Genomic DNA, 24751 nt, shown 5'->3' on the forward strand with positions numbered 1-24751 from the left:
GCAGGGGGTTGGTGGGTCCACTCTATGATTCTCATTCCGCTTTCCAACTCTATGATTTTCATTCTCCTAAACTCAGATAATCCTGTTGGAAATTAACCCTTGTCCTTGCAGTTTCAATTTTCCTTGAGCTAATCAAAGACATTCTTGTTTGTTATTTCAGAAACTCTTGTTTATTAACGCAATTACCAGCTTTTAATAAAGAATAATGAAATACAGTGAAGCTTGATGTTAATAACCCATAAGGACTTAGCATAGGACCAAAGCCTATGATTTTGGACAAAGGCATGCAGCTAGGGGAGCAATGTATATTATTTATTGTTCTCTGCATTGTTATATGCTCCTGTGATGACATTTTATGTTATTTTTAGGTTCTGGTTCTATTCTACGTCACTTTAATCGCTTTCACCCTGCTCACATTGCAGAGGGGAAAAAACAGAGAAAACATCTTTTCAATAAATACAGAACAAAATACACATTATAAGCTCAGGGCACAATACTATCCAATTAGTGCCAGGTCAGCCATGCTAATGGGGCATGTGCTGCATCCTGTGGTGGGGAGGCAGTCACAGAAGCCTCCTCAAAATAAGGGAACACTTGTTTCCTTATCTTGGGGCTGCATTGCAGCTGCACTGGTGCTGGAAAGCTGGATAAGATTGGGCCCTCACTCAACTGCTTTGAAGTACAGATACGTCTTACAGCAGCCTGTCTCCTTATGGGTAAATCACCTAAAACATGGCTGGAGTTCAGAGATTATCTACCAAGGATCTCCCCAAGAGGTTGCTAGATTCCAGTGCTGCCCTCTTCCTTCAACTTTAACCCTTCCCCTTAAAGAATAAAAAAATCTGATCCACCAAGTTGCCATTTTTGCAGCTTAGAGGGTATCATCAGCCTTCCTGACAGTGCTTAACGTGGACACAGAAACATATCGGCGGTTAATCCTGTTAAAGACGCCCTCCCCTGTGAATGAAGCTGCTCTTTCCCTACCCAGTCGGAAAGGGGAAGAGAAGAGCGCCTCCTTTCTCTTTGGAACTGTGATGGTGATCGCCAGAACAAGCACAAACAAGGGCGACTGCAAGTGGGGGGGGGGGGGCAGGAAGGCACAGATGGGTGTGAACTGCCTAATCCGGATTCAGAGTTAAACTCCCTCCAAGATTAACTCTGGACAGCCCCATTAAGGAGTTGGGGGCCAGATGTTTGGATCCGATTAGACCTTCCCCAGAAGCACGACCGATCGTGCTGTTGCCACCGCCCGCCCTGCTCGCAAAGTTCACGCACTTCAGCAAACTTGGCCTGGAGTTGCAGTGCCGGAGAGATCCAGGCTGCACTTTGGAAAGCAGTGACATCTGCCGCACACCACCCGCCGCCTCAGTGCTCACGAGTCCAGCAGGATGTGGGAAAGAGGAACACAGCCCGGAGATCTGTCTCTCCAGTGCACACCTCTACTCCTTCCAGAACCAGAAGGGGAAGCAGGTGGTGCGCCAAGGCAAGGCAAGCGAGCACCACCACCCAAGAGGCCCAGCCAGCCACACTCCCAGCTGGTACAGTCCTCACCTGCACTGGGAAGGAGCCCTCTCAGGAGATTCGCTGGAGGAGGGCCAAGCGGGAAGGCGCAACCTGCTGCTGGAGGACTCCACTTCTCAGCCGTGCGCACTCGGGCAGCGTCCAGGAAGCTCCTGGGAAAGGGAGGGGAGGGGAGGGCGCACCCCCCTTCAGCCTGCCTTTCTTCTACGGAGTCAGGCTATTTCCTGCTATTGCAGGAGGGGGCAGGGAAGGCGAGGCGAGGCGGAGGCGCTGCCCGCAGGTGAGCTCAGTGCCAGCCCCAGGCAGAGGAGGAAGGACCAGCCACGGGTCCCGGGAGGAGGCACCCGCCTGCTGAACGGCCGCGGGGCTCTCTCTTTGCGCGAGGACTGGGAGAGGCAGAGGCGACAAGGCGCGGGCGGAGGACTGCTGGGGGGCGGCTGTGTCGTGTGTGGTCCACCTGAGCCTGCAGAGTGGGGGCTTCGCTGCGCGCGGGCCTCGCCACCTTTCCACCTGCAGGCCAAGTGCGCCTGAGTCACCAGGTAGGCGCGCGGCAGCCCACTGACCTCAGAGGAGGCGCTGGCAGTGTTGGGCACTGGCTAGCAACAGGCAGGCTCCCCGCCCCTTCCCTCCTGGCCTGGCCGGCCACTGCAGCAGGAAATACCGGTTCCAAGCCCTGGCGGTGCGAGAGGTGCGAAGGGCGCAGGCCACTCAGGGCTTCGTCACCAGTAGCTGTTGTTCAGCTGCTGGGCGAGTCACTCACGGGGCAGCTGAAACGGTTTCGGCCCAGTCAGAGCGGAAGCCACCCAGAAAGGAGTGGACCCTTCCAAGCTGAATGCTGAGCAGTGGAAACATCAAGCCTCGAAAGCTGGAGACACTCTGTCCTGCAGCAGTCCCATGGAAAGCAGTGGGACTTCAGCAGGTCAGGAGGCCCTTGGCTTATCTTCAGGGGGACTCACTTCTCTGGAGGGCGGCCTCTGGGTGTTTCAGACAACTCTGTGAGTTTTGTAGCTGGAGGACTGTTTCCAACGACCGCCTGCCTTTATGTTCATTGCCTGAGCAGGATGTCCCTACCCATAAGGAGCACCACTACTAATGGTTACCCAAAAACTGCTGGAGAAAAACCAATGCAACTCTGCCTGACAGGGCTCTGTGTTCCTGGCATCTGTTTCAGGGCCCAGTCCTATCCAACTTTCTAGCACTGATGAAGCTCCAAAGTAAGGGAACAAATATTCACTAACTTGAGCAGGTCTCCAGGACTATCCCACCACCGTAGGATGCATCACATGCCCTACTGCAGGACCACAGCTACAGGGGGGCCAGGATGGGCATTGCCCACCCTGAGTGAACAGTGTGCCCAGCCTCGCATTTATGGGTCAATACATTTCTTATATTTATCATTTAATTTTGTATACCACTTTATATACAAATTGTATAAAGTATATACAAGTGTACACAAACACACATATACAGGGTGACATAATTGTCCACCCTGAAAAAATAGTCACCCACCCACCTCTAGAATCCTGACTTACAGGCCTGCCCCACTGGCATAACTGCATCAGTACTGGAAAGTTGAATAGGATTGGGCCCTCATGCAACAGTTTGTCCTGTCCATAATCAATTCAATACAAGAGGGGATAAAAATAACTACAAAACTCCACCCCACCAAAAGGCTCTGGGAAGTGACCCTACTCCACAAACTATGTAAGCCAGGACAACAGAATTGCTATACATAGAGTGTAAACACTGCAGAGCATACAAGATCACTATGAATAAGTTCATTGTGGTTGCAGATATATGCAACCACGAAGCAGTATGAAGAAGACTGCTTGCTAAACATGCTTCTCCACCCAACTTGTTGGATCTGGAGCCTCCACCTCTGTAAAAATGGCTGGAGATGAGAAACTACATCAACTGATTGTTGAGACAGTCAAATGTGTCACAATACATTTGCCCCACAGATGGAATCACCTCCGCAATGAATTTTTTAAACATGTCCAGTCACTGACCAATGCATGATCATATGAAAACATTAAATTGTATTAAATTAGCAGACTACTACCAGTTTTAACATTCCAGATCATATAAGTCTACTAGTCATCTCCATAGTACATGCAGACATTAGATTCACAGGAGGGGGTTTTGTTGTTAACATGCTGTGCACTTTAGGTCAGCCTATAGTGAGATCCACAGTTCTGCTCATCATGGAACCAACTTTCTCCTGCTGTTGGCTGACCTGTCAAGGAGGAGATATACCTGTGCTGTGTGATGATGCTACACTGTTGCAGCAGTGAAGTCCCCCAGAGTCTTGAGAGCTGTTGTGATGTTATGGAAAACAGTATTCACAAATTTTCTGGCTGCTTGTGAAAAAGCAGGAAAAGTTGTTTGTGACATGGGACTGGAAGTGAAAAGAAAGTTGATTGATTGAGGCCACAATCCTAAACACACCAGGACATAAGCCCCCTTGAAGAAAGTGGGACTTACTTCTGATTAATCATGTACAAGCCTACATTTTGAGAAATGCAGGGCTGGTTCAGACAGGATCTTGTCATGGAATTAGATATATGCTCATCCACATTTTCCTGGTGTGCATTCCAGGTTCTGCAAATTGCATATGTATGGCAGTGGGGGTGTTTGTCTGAACCTCCTCCTCTGATGTTATATTAAATATTAGTTTAAAATAGTATTTAGATCATGTGCAAGAGGGAGGTTAAGCTGAACATACCTCATCATGCAGTAAGTGGAACCCAGACGTGCACTGGGACATGCACAGTATGTCCCTAATTCCTTAGTCAAAGAGCTGGTAAGATGCATCATCCAAACAGGCCCACATGCATTTCAGAGCATACAAATCTAAGAGGGCACAGTGGCAAGACCAAAAAAGAAATACTCAATGAATTCCTAGATGGAGGTGAAGTCAGAGGCAGGATAATTAAAGGAAAGGCACACAGCAGGTGATCTACCGGGAAAGAATTTAAGGGAATAGTAGAAATGAAGTGGTAGTGTAAGAGAGGGAAAAAGGAGACAGAGTAGAGAAAAGGGGGGACTAATGAAAGGGAAGCTTTACAAAGGCCTACAGTCAGGAAACTAGAAGGGAGGGCAGAGAGAAAGGATAGTTGTAGCAGATATCACTTTTAGAAAGTCTGCTGATGGGAAAGCAACAAGTTCCACTTAGGACAAAACAAATAGCAGACATCTATGGTGATAAAGCAAATTCAAGTCACTCAAGAACTAGTTCATCTGAGTAGAAATTGATGTATTTAAATGTAAGGGTTTGGTTACAAACCCTTACATTTAAATACATCAATTTCTACTCAGATGAACTAGTTCTTGAGCGACTTGAATCATCCTTACTCCTTGTCATTGAAAACCACAGAAATGGTTAGTATCTCCAGAGTATAGTTCACTAGAAAATGAATTTGAAAGTAACAGTTCCAATAACTGATGTTCAGTATAGAAATCACTAGGCAAAGAAAGTATCCATCTCCAGAGAGATAAACAAGTAAAGAGATTAAGCTATATGTATCCTGAAACCAATCGTTTCACTGCATTTGTATATTTTAAACCTATCTGGGATTTGGGTTTATACACTGTGCAAAACTATTGAAAAAGTGTGTTCTCTTTACTGCTCTTTTGAAAAGGATAGCTTTGGATGTTTGTTTTTTTGTAATGCTGGGTGGCCTTGGCAACCTTGGGAAGATTTGCACAATAGTTAATTGTTCCTTTAAAAAACACACACACCATTTGATGCAATGTTCAGGATTCAAACTGAAAGTTTTCTTAATCATTGAAAGACTGCAAAACTCCACATGTTGCAAACAGGATCAGACATTCCTAAAGCAAAGAGTTGTCCACCACTATTATAATCCAAGAGACAACAGGTATGTATCTTGGCTAAATATATGTTTACTACTGGTCAGTGTGCTTCATAGCAAGGTGGAGGAAATCCTGCCTTTCTGTTTTTGAACTTTGCCCTGTATCAGGAGAATCAAAAGTCAGACAAGCTTGGGCATGTTTAAAGTTCTTGCACAGTTCAGAAAAAGTAGTTTCTGAGTCAGTGTCTTGCAAAACTTTTTTTTTTTTAAATGAAGTAGTGGACTTTGGAATTGAAGGCAACGGTTTTAAAGATTCTGCTTGAGAAGACATTTCATGTAGATATTTATAAAAATTGGTACTGCATTTTGCTTCAGCCAGACTCAGTACAATGACTCACAAGATTGTACAGTATGTCATGTTACTAAAGCACTGATCTACAATAACTCTCTGGCTTTTGTTGTGATTTATGTGATTATCCTCTAGAACAAGAGAATCAAACCATTCCCTTCCTCTTTTTTGCCCTACCCCACTAGGAGCTGTGCAGATTTAGCAATCAACATAGGAAGAATCACAAAGGGGAGAAGAAAAGCACATAGCTCAGTGGTTAACCTGCTGCTTTGAAGCCTATTATGTGAGGCCATCTTCATTATTAAAGGACTGCAGGAAGTAGGACTGGGAACAATCTCTGCTTCTTAACGTGGTGACCTGTCATTGGGCTAGACAAGTGTTTATTAATGTTTATCCCCGCTTACCATTTCACATGGTCAACCTATTGGAAATACCACCAGAAGTAACTGGCAATTATGCCATTCTCAGTTCCTTCTGGATTGGGAGACCAGAAGCAATGCCACAAACAGGACAGATGGGAGGATTTTTACAAGCACATGAAAAGCACACACCGCTCTGCCTCCTACTGCTACTTGTCACGTTGCACTGCTGGTCCTTCTGCCAGGTGGCAGGGGTCTGCGCATAACCCTGGACGCCATCTCAAGTACCATGGGTAATAAGAGTAGCACTGGTTGAGAAATGCTAGGCTAGACGGACCAAGTATCTGTCTAAAATGATGTCAAAGGTTCATATTTCTTACTTTCTTCCAGCCCCATTAAGCCCCTCATGAACTGGTGGAGTTCTAAAACTGAGAAGCAACTTCAAAGAACACCCTTCATTTGTACTTGCTGTTCAAGAGCATACTCAATAATTAACTCAGTGGGTTGTAATAGTCACAATGAGGATAGATGGTATAAACATGTATTCTGGGCCACCCATTCATCTGGTGGTAGGCTGCTGCATTAGGCTCTAGTTATAGGGCTGTGGAGACTATATTATGATAATTTAACCTTAAGACTATAAAAGAATAACTAGGCCACAACTTCATAGAAAATGTAATAGATGTTTCATGAGCTAGGAAGAAACAATATGCCTAACTGCTACCACACCTTAGCGCAGTGCATACAGAAAGGTTGACAGTCTAATTAGGAATGCCAGATGTTATCAAAGGCAGGCAAATTCATGTCAATAAGAGTTGACAGACCTGGAACTATCTCAGTTTTTACCGGCAGTTTCAAACTTGTATTAATCCCTTAACTATAGCCTGACACAGGGCAAGAACCAGCATGAAGATTCTGTGTATGGTTCCTGAATGGAAAATCATTTTAAGGACATATTCTAAACAACAAATGTTTGCTATTTAGTAAAGAAAAATATATATTTTTACACAGAATAAAAATGTTACCTTTCATTGACAGCCTGCAACATTCTGGATTAATTATCATTTGCTAAACCCACCATTCTCACAAACAGTCTGATATTAATCCAGCAATTCCTAGTTCTTCATTTTTGAAGAGTAATTAAAAGTCAGCTTTGTTTTAATCTTACATGAGTATGGCACTCTGCTTCACTGGGTTAGTTCTTATTAAAGCTGACAGTATCCTTATAAATCTATCTGTAATAGTTATCTGAGGGCCCAATACACAAGCCACTGAAATTCCTGTGCTGTATGTATTGAAAATGTTGCAGTAATTACTGGCACCAGAGGGCTGCAAGGTTGGCATGTACTCCATTGGGCTAACTCAGTGCTTCCCAAACTTGCTGGTGATGTGATGCTCCTGAAACCAGGAAGTAAATGTCTTGTGACGCCTCCAAAGAGCAGTAAGAGGGTCAGGGTGGATGGGAGCGCTATTCGCATTGCACGGTTTTTGTACACTGCAGCTCTGCCTTCCATGCTGAGCTTCATGCTGCTGTTTGGAGACATGCACTGTGGTTTCCCTGCTGGGGCAGTGGGTGGCCTGCAATGCCCCAGGGCATCACAAGGCAGATTGGAAACCACTGAGCTAACTCATGGAATAATGTCCAATGCAAATATCACACCTGTGAGTTGAATGCCACCTTGTAGAAATGGTTTTTAATGGCCTCCATGTGGCTAAGGACGCAATTCTAACCCCTTATGTCAGTGCTTCCCAGCACTGACATAAGGGCAATGCAGCTCTGAGGTAAGGAAACAAGTATTCCCTTACTTTGAGGAGGCCTCTGTGAGTGACACCCAACTGCAGGATGCAGCACATGTCCCACTGGCACCGCTATGCCAGTGCTGGAAAGCACTGACATAAGGGGTTAAGATTGCACCCTGTCACACTGAAATTGGGTTTCACTTAACAGTGATCTAGCTAAACAGTGATCTAGTAAGACATAAATATGAGAAAAGTTCTCCTACCATGCAAAAAAAGGCTATCAGAGTACAATATTATTCATCACTCATTCTGAACTCTGGTTAAGAGGTTAGTCTACAACAAGAGCAATTCGAACAAGAGAAGGGGAAAAAAACATTCAAACATGCAAAGCTAAGAAAAAAATTTTTCACACTAAAGTTTTCTTTATTGGGGGATAAATAACAAAAGATTTGAGGAATTTAAACACATCAAGGAGGAAGGGAAGGAAGCTATTGGGTAAAAGTCTTTGAATTCTTCGAGATATACAGATATCAAGTATGTTCTCTTCCAGAATGAGCTAAAGTTGATAAGTCCAATTTGGTTTTCAGTGCTGCTGAAAGTTCCAATGCCAGTAAATCATGAAGGGACACTCCGTCGTGTGAGTACACCCAATTTTTTCCAGTCCAGTCATACCGCTTAGGTCCACTATGAAAGAACAAAAACATAATTGAAACATCAAAACTCAAGAGACAATTCAAAAATATTACAGAATAGTGTGTGAAAACTGAGGTCACCTGGAACTCACAGCAATCCTGACAAACGTAAGTAGACCAGGCAGTGATAGTATAAAGGTGAAGACAGAACACTTAAACAAGACCTTAATTACATGGTTCAAGTCAACTGCAGCAGTTCCTTTATTCCTCTGAACACAGAGAAGACTCTCACATTGTAGTTACATAGTCAATGTATGGTAAATTCCTGGACTGCATGCAGCGCACATACACTTAAACATGAGTATTTGGTGCAGAGTGCCTGCCTGAAGAGCAAAGGGCCAGATCAGTTACATGACTATTGGCATGAGGTCACATATGCTCTGGACAGAAAGGCCACACTTTGGATGAAATGGCCAAGGCAGCCATATTTCTGACCTTGAGCTATGTAATCAACCCCTTCCCCAGTACTAAGGACCCACAAAACCTCCTTAACTTTCCTCATCTTGTCTTGTATAGTCATAAAGAGAGAGACTTCCCCCCCCCCAACTCTATCTTTTAACATTTGGTCAGAAGTCCAAAGCAGGCTTCTTTTTTAAACAAATTTTCTTAACTGACCCCTCAAGACCCTAGAAGACCCGATGTGGTGGTAAGAGTGTTTAGAGAGAGCACACGCACCTGCTCCCTGTGGGTGAAGTACTTTTATAGCCTGTTTCTAAGCTCACCCCTTACCTGTAATCCTCAGTTCAGGCTATAGGAAACTATTTCCAGCTACTACCTTCTGCCATGACTCTGAACCATTTGCACCTTTCCCTTTTCTTTCTAGTATTCCTTCGGCTCTCCCCTCTTTTTCCTTTTCTCCACCACCAAAACTTTCCACCTCTTCCCCCAAACTCTCCTGGGACCCACCTCATCCACCTATGTACCTTCCCTCTCCACATTTTCCCCCTCCTGGCTCTGTCCCTTTTTCTTTTAAGGAATTCCTCTCTCCTCTTCTACTAACTAGCAGCCCAATCCTGAGCTGCGCAACGCCCAAGGCTGCAGTGATGCCAAAATGGCTGTGGCTGCATCCTATGGACATTGGGCAGCTGTAGACGGCTCCCAAATGTCCCCTTCACCTGAGTAAGGTAAGCAGCCACACATTAGGGCTACTCGACTCTGCGCTGGCTATTTAGCCAGTACAGAGTGAAGTAGTCCCATGTTGGGCCAAGAGGAGCTCAGCTCCGTCGGTCCTTTCCTACTCCCTTCCCTCAACACACCTTCTCCCTACCCTCTCCCCACTCCAGAACACCTTCCTCCACACTCCTGCTCATCTGGAACTCTGGGTGGGGGTCGCCCATCCTCTGCCTGGCGCTGGCTCAGCGCATGCTTGTGCTGAGTCAGTGCCTGCACTGGCTGGGCAGTACGTGTCACAGGCATGCCTTACAGCATGTTTGTGACACTGTGCGCTGGCACTGAGCTGGTGCAAAACATTCAGGATCAGGCTCTAGCTTTCCTTAGGGTTCCATTACTGTGTACTGGCTAGACTCTTTGCTGTATAATGTAAACCTCAGTGTTATAGGATAATTCATATCTAGTTTGCCTTCCTCTCATGTGTTCTCTTTCAGTGCTCCTTCCAAAAGAGCCATAAAATGATATATTGCTAGTAACACTGTTTCTTTTTAAAAAATACACATAACATATGCAAGACTGGAGAAGCAATCGTGTGCAGGAATCCTTACATCAAATCTGATGGCACCCCAATCTAATTCGGTAGTGAAAAGATGATTGAGGCCAAGTTAAAGTGCACTGAAACTCACTGAAAGTTTCAGTGAGTGCTCAGAAACCAAACAGGGGGTATGTTTCTCCCTCAAGTCCCAGTTCAGATCCCTTGTTTGGTTTCTAGCACTCTAAGTTTCAGTGCACTTTAACGTGGTCTCAATCATTTTTTCACTGCCGAATTAGATTGGGGTGCCATCAGCTTTGATACAGGATTCCTGCACACAATTGCTTCCCCCTCCTGCGTGCATATGTTACATGTATTTTTTAAAAAGAAACAGAGTTATCAACTGTACATTATCTGCTGGGGAGGGGAGGATCTCTTCCATTCTCACTGCACTCCTTTTCATGCTTCGCTTCTCATCAATTTTGTGTGAATGGGACAGACACATGAACAGAAGTCCTATCATATCTGTTCAGGCTCAAGTGCCTCTAGTGTAAGATGTATAAAAAAAAGAAAGGGAGTAGTTGTGCATCTCTCTTAGAGGAACATTGTGTGTTCCAGATGCAGGGATAACACAGGCATTCCTTGCAGCAACAGAAATGTTAAATGTGGAAATGTGACTCACACTTCCTGTTTTGCTGCTTCATATATGTCAAAGAAGTTCTAAAAGGGGAGCTTGACAAAAATGTTGGGAACCACTGATCTAAAGAAGGAATGAACAAAATGTAAGGATGGTGAATTGGCAACAGTACCCAGCTCCAAGTAACTTGATAACCATCTTTGATTCACATGACTAGTGGAGGTTTTTTTCCCATTATTATAAAACACTGGAATTTTCCCCTCACTAATTCCAAAACTAGCTTATGTGACTTATCCAGCTTTAAAAATGCCATGCGTCTGACCCTTCTCGAGAAGGAAATGCTATTGAGTTTATCAAAGGCCTCACATTAAGCTATATGATACAATCTTTCTTGCCACATGACAATTATCTGATAACCTAACCTAGGTTACTCACTATTGTGAAAGGTTTTATGAAAGGAACTGAGACCATGTGTACTCTGAACTACACAAAAACATCTCTAGTCATCTCAAATGGTAGGATGTGCACATTCAAAGGAACACAGATATGGTTCTGCTTCCAGCTTCAAAGCAAAAAGGAAAGCCCTTACTGGCAGAGGATCTCAGTGTGTAGATCTGAAATCCTGTGCTTGTAAAAAACCAGAACAAACCCCTCCCCCACATACAACCACTCTTCTCTGGAGTCTGGACAGAGAGGTGTGCAGTGGAGCCATATGTGCACAGGAGAGCCACAAATATAAACACCTCCATTTCATCCAATGGAAGAATCTTACTTACATTTGTGGTATAGAATATAACTCATTAAGGAACAAACTGCTGGCAGGGGTTAGGAGAAAATGAAGGTAACATTAATATATTCTGCAAATGTTTGAATCAGATGTATTTAATTTTGTTTTTTTTCAAACAAACCTAATACTGATCGAGAAAGTTCAGCTACTATTGCCCCAAAGCATTTAAAAGATGCAAATACAGTATGAACCCTTTCAAACTATCTAGTTTCCAGACTGAAATAATCAGATGAGCACATACTGGAATATCAGTCACAAACCCAAAATGAAAGCACAACATGCAACAGCACAGAAAAGAATTTCAGAAGAACAGATTGGAAAAAGTAGAGTTTAAAACATCACACCAGCACATGAAATTCAGGATGCTGTTACACTATAAGCAGGTGTCAGCCTGGCCAGCATCCAGAGGGGAGACTGCCAGAGAGTTCTGGGAAAGCCATGCTGAGCTTCCCGGCATATAAATAAATAAAAAAATTGAGCCAGGCCACATTTTAATTCAACTTTGAATTTTCAGGCAATCCTAGCTTAGAGATACAGTATTTGTTTACCTTGTTGGAGAGGATAGCCATATCTGTTTGTTTGGAGTCTGTTTGTTGATCACATATGTTCCCATGTTTCCACCCAATTTAACTGTTAAAACTCCAGACTAAGGAAGAGACAAAAAGAAAATCATTCTTGTAGAACTTGTAGATGTAGAAGAAAATCATTGTAAGAATATCATTTGTAGTATAATTCCTTTATTTTACAGTTAAAAAACAAACAGCTTATAGTATATATTTAGCAGAAAAGTAAATTCTTGGGGGTAGGGTGAAGAGAAAATTTTTTTAGAAGTTTTACTTTTAAACTATAACAAAAATAAATTATGAAATCACAAGTACATCATTCAAATAAATAAATGCAATATGCGACAAAGTGCAAATAAAACAACTTCATGACTGTGTCCCATTAATCACCCAAAGAGTCAAAAGTAAATTATAAATTAATATAATGAAGAAGGGACATCACAATTTCACAGAAGGGGTAATCCAAAAGGAAAAGCAGAGTTTATTTTGGAAAAATATACATATTCAGTGGCGTCATTAGGGTTTGCATCACCCAGTGCAAGAGGCCAGCGCATAACCCCCATGATGGACCTTCTCCCATGCAGTGGGCAGGGCAATGCATCAGGTGGTGGACGTGGTAATGCATCATCGTCCCACCCTCTCTGTTGTTTTGGCTATAACTTTTGATAGAATAGATACATTTCAACACCGTTTGTTTCATGGCATTCTGCATGAAAGTGAACACCAAACAAAACATATAATAAGATGGTATTATTCAAAAACACCAAGATTTAAAACATTTTGGCCAGCACTGGTGACACCCCCCTTTGTGCGTCACCTGGTGCAGCCCGCACCCCCCCTAGAAACACCACTGTACATATGATTGTCATATATTTAAAAAATACAACTTTCTCTTGAGCAGTTAAGAATACCAAGCCCTCCTATCCAGGCTTCAATCTCTGATGGCAATTGTGTTTTCAAGCAGTACAAAGAAAACTGTTCAATAAAGAAGTTATTTTTAAGCCAAGAATGTTTGTGGAGTCAAACTATATGTGCCAAATTTTAACATTATGATTTAGGGTCATCTATAAATTTTGTTTTATACATGTGACTTTGGGTTGGCTTCTTACTATATATCCATAAAGTGAAATTAAAGAACCCAATGTTAGTTTCCAGAGAAGGAGCAGAGTCCACTTATAATACTATTTGAACATCACATGGAACATGAAACTATTCCTATGTAAGCACATGTTCATATGAAGCATATGTTCTTGTTTCCAAGAACATGAATTTGTAGCACAGATTTGTTGGCATCCTTCAGTCTCAGAAGACTATGGTATCGCGCTCTGACTGGTGGTTCTGGAAGTGTCCTCTCCAGTGCGCGAAGCCTGGGTAAAGTAGATATGTAGGACAGACTGTTTCACATGCAGCAAATCTCCCTTCTCCACATCGCTGAAATGGTCCAATGGAAAGGCAGAGGCCAATACGGTTGGTTCCAGTGGCGTTGCAGGAGTTGCCAGAACATGACTGTGTTCAGCCATGAACTGCCTCAGGGACTCCGGCTCCGGATTTTCGAGGTTGTCTCCTGAAGCCTTTTCCATAACTGGATGTAGCCACAAGGCAGTGGAGGTTTGGGATCAGAGTTTTCCTTCTCTCAGATGAGCTGCCTTCCCAGGTTAAAGAGTCCCATCTACCCAGTGGCTATTTAGTTGCCTCTTATGACAAGTACAGCCAAACTGAGGGCCTATTCTTATCCCCAGCCCCCAGGGGAAACACAGATGCACAGTAGCATCACACAGTATCACACACAGAAACACAGCAGCACAGATGGCATACAAATAATATCATAGAAGGAAATGCATCACGAAACTAACTTCACATGTGCTGACAGCTTCCAATTATAATTCAGGAATTTTATTTACAAGAAAACAGACTGATACTATAATTTATTATTAACAGTATTTATATACCGCTTTTCAACTAAAAGTTCACAAAGCGGTTTACAGAGAAAAATCAAAACAAATTTGATAACACTAAGGGCTCTTGGTATAGTTTTTGACTAGTACTCTGAACTACATTAGGTGAGTAATTTATATTAGGTAAATAAGATTTAAAAAAACTAATCCATACCTTGCTGCACTCCAGCCTTTAAAAAAAAACCAACTTTGGATCTCCTTCACGCTTGTGTATCAAATTCATTCTTTCATACTGCTGATATCAGTGGCCAATACCCTCTCCCTTCCTAGCTTCAATCTGCTTTTCCCATTCAAGTTATTTAGCTGGAGCCTATTCAAGTAGACCCAGTGAAGTGGCAAGGGCTTCCCTTAGGCCAGGGCAAGGAAACAAAAGTTCCCTCACCTGAGGAGGCCTTCATGGCCTGAAATTACCACCCATGAGATACAGCCAGGCCCCATTGGTGCAGCTGCATAGCCACCTGAGGAATTTGGTAGGATAAAGCAACCCATCTACCCAACAACCAAGCAGAAAGAAACATAAATTCTGTTTCAAGGGAGAACTATGTATAGGAATTCACTTTTGCATAGTAAGGTGTAATTTTATGTGTGTGAGCTGAAGCAAATCTTGGGTTGTTAAAAGCACAGTATTGATGGGAAATAATTTATTTTTACAGTTTAAAGTCATGCACAAGTCTTCACCATTACTTCATAGTTTACGTGGCACAGGCAAACACCATAAATGTGTATACATGCACACAGCCCACAAGCCTTTTCTGCCCAAATGCACATATGCAACAGGGACCAAATATGTATACCTGTAGACAGGGCAAAAATGGGTTAAGATTAATGTAATGTATGTAGCAGTTTCGCATACAGTACGCACACCAGAAGCCATTGTTTCTCTACTAATGTATGTTAAACAGATCAAGGTATATATTACTCCTACTGATAAGATTAATTTTTAGATGAGATCTGATTTGCAACACAAAAAACTGAGTTGTACATTAAAAGGGCTAGTGTTGTTTCAGCTATTGTCCAACTTTTGTCCAACAATTCTGTTGATTCAGCTATTGTCCAACTTCGCCACCTTGTGGCCCTGTCATGCAACTAACCCTTTGCCTAGAACAGTGCTTCACAAACTGGGGTGTGTGCATGCGAACACGCAGTTGTAGACCTGCCATAGACTTCTACGGGGCAAAAGCCCTGTGCAAGAATTGCTAGGACCCCACAGAAGCCTCTCTGAGGCTCCCGACAGGGGCGGAAACTGTGCTTCTAGTTTCCCAGAAGCACAGTTTATAGTGTCGGGGAACCTCAGAGAGGCTTCCAACACAGTTCTGTGTTGCATGAGGCTTCGTGAGCCTCAGGTGAGTAGGGAGGGTGGCGACAGTCTGTGGGAGGGGTGCCATCACAGACCTTCACCCCAGGCGTGGGGCTGGGAAGGTCTGCTGCTGTGAACATGTTACTGTTTTTATATATGCACACAAGTCTTACTAGTAATGAGCCTCAGGAGTGAAGGCTAAGAATTTTCTTGAAGCATGAATCATGATTTGATTACACTGGGACTGCTGAAAGAAAAAGGAGTCTGTGTGTCACAAAGTTCCTCACTGTTGTAAGCCAATTATCTCAGGATGAAGATGATGTGGCAAGGTCAAAATGTGTAGGAGGCAGAAAGAAAAAGTGGCACAAACAAGTTGATGTTAGGTGCTGGCTAGGTATATCTAATGCAATTTCTCTTCCTAACTTTTTGTTAGTTTGAAAAAAAAAATTGTAATAGCAAAACAACAAGAAGTTGATAATAAGACGAACACTACAACCAGGAGAAAAATCAGTTTGTCATTGCAAGGACCTTACCAAAGACCACTCATAATAATTTTAATAAATCGAAGTGATTTATAATAACACTCAAGTTCAGATTATAGCTCTTGGTCATAATTCAATACCAGTGTAATTTCTAAATTGGAAGAAGGGTATGAAAGATGTAGCAAATTTTTAAGAAATCTGAATTAGTGGAATGTTCTCCAACCACAAGAAGAATGTAGAAGTTTACTTATAGCTAGAAACATGTAAAGGTGCTCTGACTAAAGACCATCTGAAACACATAAAGAGCTGCATAAAAGAAGAGTAAAATATACCCCAAAGGTGACATCATAATCTTCAGGAAAAGAAGTCTTCTCTGCCAGATCCTCAAAGTAATCTGTTAATGACTCCAGGGTTTCTTCAGCAAGTTTTTCATATGCCGTTTCATCTAATGAGCTGGACAAGTAATGGAAATAAGATTCACTGAGATTTTCTTCTTCATAACAAGACTGTGAGAAAGCCCAGAAATAACTTGGGCCAAATGCAATTGTTCATCACAAACAAACACAGTACAGTACAGGAAACATTCCAGACGTTGCAATGAATTATATACCCATTTTGTCCCACTCCACTGAGCAACATTCATTCATTATAAATTAAGGCAGGCACTTGATTAAGGAGATCTTAGGGCACAATCCTATCCAACTTTCCAGCATTGATGCAGCCACAAGGGAGCCCTGAGTTAAAGGAACATTCGTTCCCTTATCTTGAGGATACCTCCATAACTGTCCCACCAGCACAGAATGTATGGCTGGCTGCAGATTGGCATGACTATATCAGTGCTGGAAAGTTGGATAGGATTGTGCCCTTATCCTATTAACCAAAAGATTAAATCTACATGCAAATAAACAATTCCAAAGAAAAAAGTACACTTTTTTTTTGTTATGCATTAATGTATCATAGTAGCCATTATCACATAAGCATCCCTTCTTGAACAAGAAAAGGAGGAATCTCTCTTCCAAGACAATTGCCACTTCTGACTGTATGAGCATGTATATTAAAAATTAATTTTTAAAAACATGTTTTCTACTTAAATGAGGTCCTCTTTAAAAGAGGATTAATCAACTGACTAATCAACTATCAACTACAGAAAAATGAAAAGTGAGTTTAATGTTAAGAATAAAAGCTGAAGAATTAAAATACTTAAGTCCAACCTAAGGTGCTTCTAAATGATTGCTAAAGGTCTATTGATGTGCCTGTCCATAGGTCACATCAATCTCTTGACCTTCCATATGTCAGCCCATAGCACTGCATAAATAGCATAGTGTGGCAGGATATCTGGTTTCAAGTGAACGACTGCTTAAGTTCATCTTTGCAATATTTTCATAACAAAAGACTAATGGGAAACTTCCATTCCTTTTACTAAAGTGTTTGCTGAAGAGCTTTCCAGTTGACAGTACCCTTAACAGGTATTACTGGATTTCCTATACACCTGTTTGAGGCTTACAGTCAGTTCTTACAACATGAGTGTGGCACAGCTGCTTCCAACTTTTGCTTCTATCCCAAACTACTCCAATAAAATTAGAACAATGTGGGTGGGAACAACCAAATGATTAGTTTCTATTCATTTGACTAGACCCTTGACTTCCGACGGGCGGACTTCCCTCAAATGAGGAGGCTGGTTAGAAGGAGGTTGAAAGGGAGGGTAAAAAGAGTCCAGTCTCTCCAGAGTGCATGGAGGCTGCTTAAAACAACAGTAATAGAGGCCCAGCAGAGGTGTATACCGCAAAGAAAGAAGGGTTCCACTAAATCCAGGAGAGTGCCCGCATGGCTAACCAGCCAAGTTAGAGAGGCTGTGAAGGGCAAGGAAGCTTCCTTCCGTAAATGGAAGTCTTGCCCTAATGAAGAGAATAAAAAGGAACATAAACTGTGGCAAAAGAAATGTAAGAAGGTGATAGGGGAGGCCAAGAGAGACTATGAGGAACGCATGGCCAGCAACATTAAGGGGAATAATAAAAGCTTCTTCAAATATGTTAGAAGCAGGAAACCCGCCAGAGAAGCGGTTGGCCCTCTGGATGGTGAGGGAGGGAAAGGGGAGATAAAAGGAGACCTAGAGATGGCAGAGAAATTAAATGAGTTCTTTGCATCTGTCTTCACGGCAGAAGACCTCGGGCAGATACCGCTGCCCGAACGGCCCCTCCTGACCAAGGAGTTAAGTCAGATAGAGGTTAAAAGAGAAGATGTTTCAGACCTCATTGATAAATTAAAGATCAATAAGTCACCGGGCCCTGATGGCATACACCCAAGGGTTATTAAGGAATTGAAGAATGAAGTTGCAGATCTCTTGACTAAGGTATGCAACTTGTCCCTCAAAACGGCCACGGTGCCAGAAGATTGGAGGATAGCAAATGTCACGCCTATTTTTAAAAAGGGAAAGAGGGGGGACCCGGGAAACTATAGGCCGGTCAGCCTAACATCTATACCGGGTAAGATGGTGGAATGCCTCATCAAAGATAGGATCTCAAAACACATAGACGAACAGGCCTTGCTGAGGGAGAGTCAGCATGGCTTCTGTAAGGGTAAGTCTTGCCTCACAAACCTTATAGAATTCTTTGAAAAGGTCAACAGGCATGTGGATGCGGGAGAACCCGTGGACATTATATATCTGGACTTTCAGAAGGCGTTTGACACGGTCCCTCACCAAAGGCTACTGAAAAAACTCCACAGTCAGGGAATTAGAGGACAGGTCCTCTCGTGGATTGAGAACTGGTTGGAGGCCAGGAAGCAGAGAGTGGGTGTCAATGGGCAATTTTCACAATGGAGAGAGGTGAAAAGCGGTGTGCCCCAAGGATCTGTCCTGGGACCGGTGCTTTTCAACCTCTTCATAAATGACCTGGAGACAGGGTTGAGCAGTGAAGTGGCTAAGTTTGCAGATGACACCAAACTTTTCCGAGTGGTAAAGACCAGAAGTGATTGTGAGGAGCTCCAGAAGGATCTCTCCAGACTGGCAGAATGGGCAGCAAAATGGCAGATGCGCTTCAATGTCAGTAAGTGTAAAGTCATGCACATTGGGGCAAAAACTCAAAACTTTAGATATAGGCTGATGGGTTCTGAGCTGTCTGTGACAGATCAGGAGAGAGATCTTGGGGTGGTGGTGGACAGGTCGATGAAAGTGTCGACCCAATGTGCGGCGGCAGTGAAGAAGGCCAATTCTATGCTTGGGATCATTAGGAAGGGTATTGAGAACAAAACGGTTAGTATTATAATGCCGTTGTACAAATCGATGGTAAGGCCACACCTGGAGTATTGTGTCCAGTTCTGGTCGCCGCATCTCAAAAAAGACATAGTGGAAATGGAAAAGGTGCAAAAGAGAGCGACTAAGATGATTACGGGGCTGGGGCACCTTCCTTATGAGGAAAGGCTACGGCGTTTGGGCCTCTTCAGCCTAGAAAAGAGACGCTTGAGGGGGGACATGATTGAGACATACAAAATTATGCAGGGGATGGACAGAGTGGATAGGGAGATGCTCTTTACACTCTCACATAATACCAGAACCAGGGGACATCCACTAAAATTGAGTGTTGGGCGGGTTAGGACAGACAAAAGAAAATATTTCTTTACTCAGCGCGTGGTCGGTCTGTGGAACTCCTTGCCACAGGATGTGGTGCTGGCGTCTAGCCTAGACGCCTTTAAAAGGGGATTGGACGAGTTTCTGGAGGAAAAATCCATTATGGGGTACAAGCCATGATGTGTATGCGCAACCTCCTGATTTTAGGAATGGGTTAAGTCAGAATGCCAGATGTAGGGGAGAGCACCAGGATGAGGTCTCTTGTTATCTGGTGTGCTCCCTGGGGCATTTGGTGGGCCGCTGTGAGATACAGGAAGCTGGACTAGATGGGCCTATGGCCTGATCCAGTGGGGCTGTTCTTATGTTCTTATGTTCTTATATTCCAGCACTGCTTGGGATGAAGCAAGAGGAAAGCAGCAACTACACCACTCCTTCAATACAAGAATGAATCCTAAAGAAACAACACAGAATCAGATGCTGGCAGCCATTGGTAACATTTCATACATGTTCTTTATCTGTTAACAGCTGATTATACATTGGTGCTCTTTTGAATGCAAGTAGCTTTCTCTGTTGGAGTTGAATTAAAGTTGACATAAATGAACTGTTAAGTATAGTAGCTGTTTTCGAAGACAGAGAATTGTGATGAACTATTAAGCCTGCAACCTCCCCCTTCTCAATAACAGACTAGTTGAGTAGACTTCCTTCCCCTGTCCTAATGTGATTACAAAAAGACGCTCATTGAAACAGGAATGCCTGGTAAATATTTTGCATACTAAAACACAAATGAGCACACTTACCAATTTAGTCATTTTATAAGAACTAACAACCTATACAACTGCAATGGGCAGGAACTTCAGTTTGGATAGGAAATTCAGTGCTCATTTGGAAAATGAGATCCAATTTCTGTCTGTGTATAAATTTATGTCCGGCAAATACACAGTGACTAGACAGCCTATTCTATAAACAACTTACCTCTTAGATGTGAAAGTTCTTATACTTCTTAAACTCAATAACCGAACACTATTGGCTTCGATAGTCAGAACGTGGTCTAAAGGTTGCAGATGGGAATCCTACAAACGAGAAGAAATCAGCATAAAGTAATTTTTGTTGATTCAGAACATAACAATATCTTACAATACAATAATACCTTTATTGGCATATAAAATTACAAGTCACTAAATAATAATCGACCAACAATATCTTTGTGAATAGGATTTGTGGATTCTTCAGCAATACCAGATGTGAGGGCCATCAAGGCCCTACATGACTTTTAGAGATGTGATCTTCTTCTGATGGGTCACTATTATTTATTGATTGTGACTAAAGACAGCTCGCTTGAATCCATAGGCACCTTTCCACTAGTGTTGATCTAGTCTTTTCCAGCATTCAGGCTGTCAGCAGCCTGCCTGGGCATGGCTTACAGCAACCTGTAAAAGCAAGAACATTTTTGCCTTGGTAAGCACATAACGTTAATGGGCGCGGGGGAGCGGTGGCAGAGGGCCCCCAGATCAGTGGATAACTGAATCTACAGATATCAGATCCGTGGGCCTGCCTATATTTTAGGCATGGTGGAAATTTCTATCATTAGCACATGTAATGTTTCCTAGGAGTTTATATGAAGTTTTCCCCTTATTTGCATATATACATGTAGATATCTTGATTTAGGAAATTATATGACAGATTAAGTGGGTCTGGGAAATCCAACTTTTCCTCTCTGCTCATCATCCAGGAGAGTCTAATTTATTAGGAAAAGACAGAGATGCAACTTTTCACTCTGGTTTTCCTGAAGAATTTAGCCTTTTTTACACTACCACTAGAGAATTCTATCTTTGCACTGAGTATAATACAGAGATGAGTGTTCCCTATATGAATGGATTTAACTGTACCATAAAATGACAGGAAGCATCTCTCTGCTTTGGGTTTCATGAACTTTCCACATCCTTACACTAAAGAGCACGGATTATGGAAATACTCAGCATGTTATTGAACGATTTCTCATTTCTTATTTAGGGCGCACTCCTAACCAACTTTCCAGCACTGGCATAGCTGTGCCAGTGGGGCATGTGCTGCATCCTGCAGTTGGGGGGCAGTCATGGAGGCCTCCTCAAGGTAAGGCAATGTTTGTTCCCTTATCTCGGAGTTGCATTGCCTTTATGTCAGTGCTGGAAAGTTGGTTAGGATTGCGGCCTTAGGGCCAAATCCTATCCAATTTTCCAGTGCTGGTGCAGCTGTGCCAATGGGGCATGTGCTGCATCCTGTGGTGGGGAGCAATCATGGAGGCGTCCTCTAAGTTAGGAAATGTTTGTTCCCTTTCTTCAAGGCTGCATTTCAGCTGCACTGGCACTCAAAAGTTGGATAGGATTGGGCCCTTATTCATTCAAGTCCTCTGCTTATATTTACAGAGACTGAGATATGCAGTAGGATTTCTAGGGACCAGGAATTTGGGATCTAGTACCTTGTATACCTATCTGCATCTACCTTCATATGCAGAAGCAAAGCTCAGTTCTATAGATGGTTACTGGCAGTCAAATAACTCAATTGGTAGACTTGTAAGGTTGGAACTCTGCAAAATATTTTTCCTCTACAAAAAAGTATCTGCAGGGCCCCATTTCATATCAGGTTTGTGGTTTAATGAACAATTCAAGGGAGTACAACATGGGTAAAATATTAACCCTCCCTTATAACAGCTCCAATCCAGATCAGCCCCCTGAAAGCTGCATTTGAAGGGGAAAAAATTTGCAGAATTCCAACCTGCAAGCCTACAGAATTGAGAAATCTGACCCATCAGAAGCAAGCCTTTCTCTATCCAATGGGGCTCATTCTAGGAAACATATTCAGGACAGCAGCACAAGCTATACAAAACACACACACAAGTTTGTTAAACTGCATAATCGCTACACATAATGAAATTGACTTTTCCTCAATACAGAATTTGGGATTGAGTGCACACAACTGTGCATACTGTTACTCCCTGGTTGCATAAGATCTAGAAGCCTTTCTGGAAGACTGTGGGGCTGCTGTTGGTAGATGTTTCCTGGCCCTCCAACCAAAATATCTCAGGCTCTGTTTCCCCTCCACTCAAACAGAAATCTCTCAACTTCTGGAAGAACCCCATTCTCTCCCCCTACCCCCCCCAAGTACTGTGTGCAATGAAATTTTGCAGGTGACATATGCAACTATTGATATAGCTATCAAATGATGCCTAGGGTGCTGCTGCCACAATGTGTAGCCACCCAACACCTCCCTGGACCTTTCTAAATTCTCAAGCACAGGCAGGGTGAGCAGATCCAATGAAGGACAGAGTGCCTATAGCTTTAACCATTGTATAGAAGAAGGAATGTTGGCAGGTGCAGCTCAACATGGAAAGGTTTCAAAAGCGGCACCTCCCAACATTCCCTCTTCTATACAATGGCTAGAGCAGTGATTTCCAACCTTTTTCATCTCATGGCACACTTGCAAGGTACTCAAATGGTCAAGGCACACCATCAGTTTTTTGACAATTGACAAGGCACACTGTGCTGCCAATGGGGGCTCACATCCCCAAGAGTCCTACTAATGAATGACCCTCTCCCAAATTCCCGCAGCACACCTGAGGACCATTTGTGGCACACCAGTGTGCCATGGCACAGTGGTTGAAAGTGGCTGGGTTAGAAGTATAGACACTCAGACCTCCATTGTATCTAGTCACCCAAGAATCTGGTAAGCCTTTGTGATAAGGGGTCAGCAAACACCACACTGAGAGCCCAGCTGGAGGTATGTCTACTCAGAAGTAAGCTCCATTAGAGTCCATTGAGCTTACTCCCGGGTAAGTGTGGCTAGGACTGCAGCCTCCCTTTCCTCCCAAGGCACTCACGCCCTCTTGTGACTCCTTTGGGAAGTTCTTCTCGTTCTCCCTCCTAGACGTGGGTGCAGGAGGTGCCTGGCGTTCCTTCCCAAACGCCCTCGACTCCAGAGCCCCGGGCAGGGCAGCGAAGGCGCTTTCCTAAGGGGAGGAAGCCCCCCGCGACTCCGTGGGTCTGGCCTCTGAGCAGACAGGCCTGGGACGCGGCTGTCAGGCCGCCGCCTTCTCCACAGGCGCACTCGCGCTTAGCCAGGAGTGCCAAGCAAGCCGGGGAAGCGCTGCGAGGGAGGAGAAGGGCGGGGGAGGGGGAGAGGGGAGAGCACCCACCCTCAGCCCTGTGTGCAAACCGGAGGCGCGCGCAGCCACGCGCAAGGCACCTCTCCAAGGCGAGGGCGCCAGTTGGCCAAGGCGCCCCAAAGGGTCTCCGCGTGGCTTCTTCTGCGCCTGCCAAGCCAGGGCCGGGCTTTCCCCCTCCCCCTTTGCTTCTGCACTCACTCACCGGCTGGCTACGCGGGAAAGCGGCAGCAGCAGCGCAAGCAGTGACTCCCCGCAGGGGCGCCGCGCCTTGGCACAGGCCGCGCCGAGCGGCGGAGAGGAGGCAGGCTGCTCCTGGCCTCCACATGCTGCCACAACGCGGCCGGCTGAAGGCCCAGGCTGCCCTCCTGCTCCCCCGAAAGCGCAGCCGAGGCACGCTGCTGCCCTCTGGCGGCGCGGCCCGGGGAAGAGCCAGTCGTTTGCTTGGCGTTGTTTTGTGCAGTGTGCGGTGCAAGAGCAACACACCACCAGAGCTCCTTTGCGGTGCAAGAGCAACAGCGCATGAACTTCCCCCGAAGACCCGACAGCAGACCAGGCATCTCCCTACCCTCGTGCCCAAACAGCTGAAGAAGGCCTCCTCCTCCTTCACCCTCCCCATTTTTTTATACTGATACCCGAGTGTCAGCCCAATCCTCTGCATGTCTATTCAGAAGTAAGTCCCATTAGATTCAGTGGGGCTTACTCCCAGGAAAGTATGGATAGGATTGGGCAGTGTGACTCCAGGGGTCCACTGAGCATGAGCAAGCTGCTCCGAATCCCACTCCCCTTTAGTTTACACAGGGCCTTCTCACTCCCTGTCCATGCTCGTAAGTGGTCCACATGGCGTCTCATGACCATTCCATTCACTTGCATTGTCTACAAGAGTTTGTGATAGGAGGAACCCAGGTGGCCTTCCCAGAAATCTTTTACCACAGAGTAGCCTGAACTTCTGTGCTGTAGAGGAGACAGCAATGGGCATGGTTTTCTTTCATGGACTCTTGCTTTTAATGGGCCTGGCTATGCACATCTAGTTTTAACAAGTCAGGTTTTCCAAGCATCATTTCTTCTGGAGTCCTACCAGTAGTAATATGCGGTGTTGACCAGACTATGGGTAAAAAAGGAGAGATGTGGATTTGCTAGGTTGTGCCAGCCATGTTCTTAAGTTCAGTCTTTAGAGTTTGCACTGCCCTTTCCACCATGTGCTGAGGGATG

At 44.1% G+C, this 24751-nt stretch overlaps 2 protein-coding genes across 2 annotated transcripts in view; both read right to left on the bottom strand.

Moving 5' to 3' along the window:
• Positions 1 to 1631, bottom strand: part of TJP2 (tight junction protein 2) — an 83308-nt gene extending 81677 nt beyond the window's left edge. The window contains exon 1 of the mRNA XM_066613967.1: positions 1552 to 1631. The gene's annotated coding sequence lies outside the window, so the exon portion shown is untranslated. The remainder of the gene's footprint in view (positions 1 to 1551) is intronic.
• Positions 1632 to 8195: 6564 nt separating this feature from the next.
• FXN (frataxin) lies at positions 8196 to 23926 on the bottom strand. The gene is made up of 5 exons (XM_066617650.1): positions 23745 to 23926; positions 20377 to 20474; positions 16172 to 16292; positions 12091 to 12188; positions 8196 to 8468 (listed from the first exon to the last, which is right to left on the bottom strand). The coding sequence occupies exons 1-5, from the start codon at positions 23865 to 23867 to the stop codon at positions 8315 to 8317; spliced, it is 594 nt and encodes a 197-aa protein (XP_066473747.1). The 5' UTR covers positions 23868 to 23926; the 3' UTR covers positions 8196 to 8314.
• Between the last annotated feature and the right edge of the window lie 825 nt (positions 23927 to 24751).

Source organism: Tiliqua scincoides, chromosome 2 (genome assembly GCF_035046505.1).
Source record: "Tiliqua scincoides isolate rTilSci1 chromosome 2, rTilSci1.hap2, whole genome shotgun sequence".
NCBI classification, from domain to species: Eukaryota; Metazoa; Chordata; class Lepidosauria; order Squamata; family Scincidae; genus Tiliqua; species Tiliqua scincoides.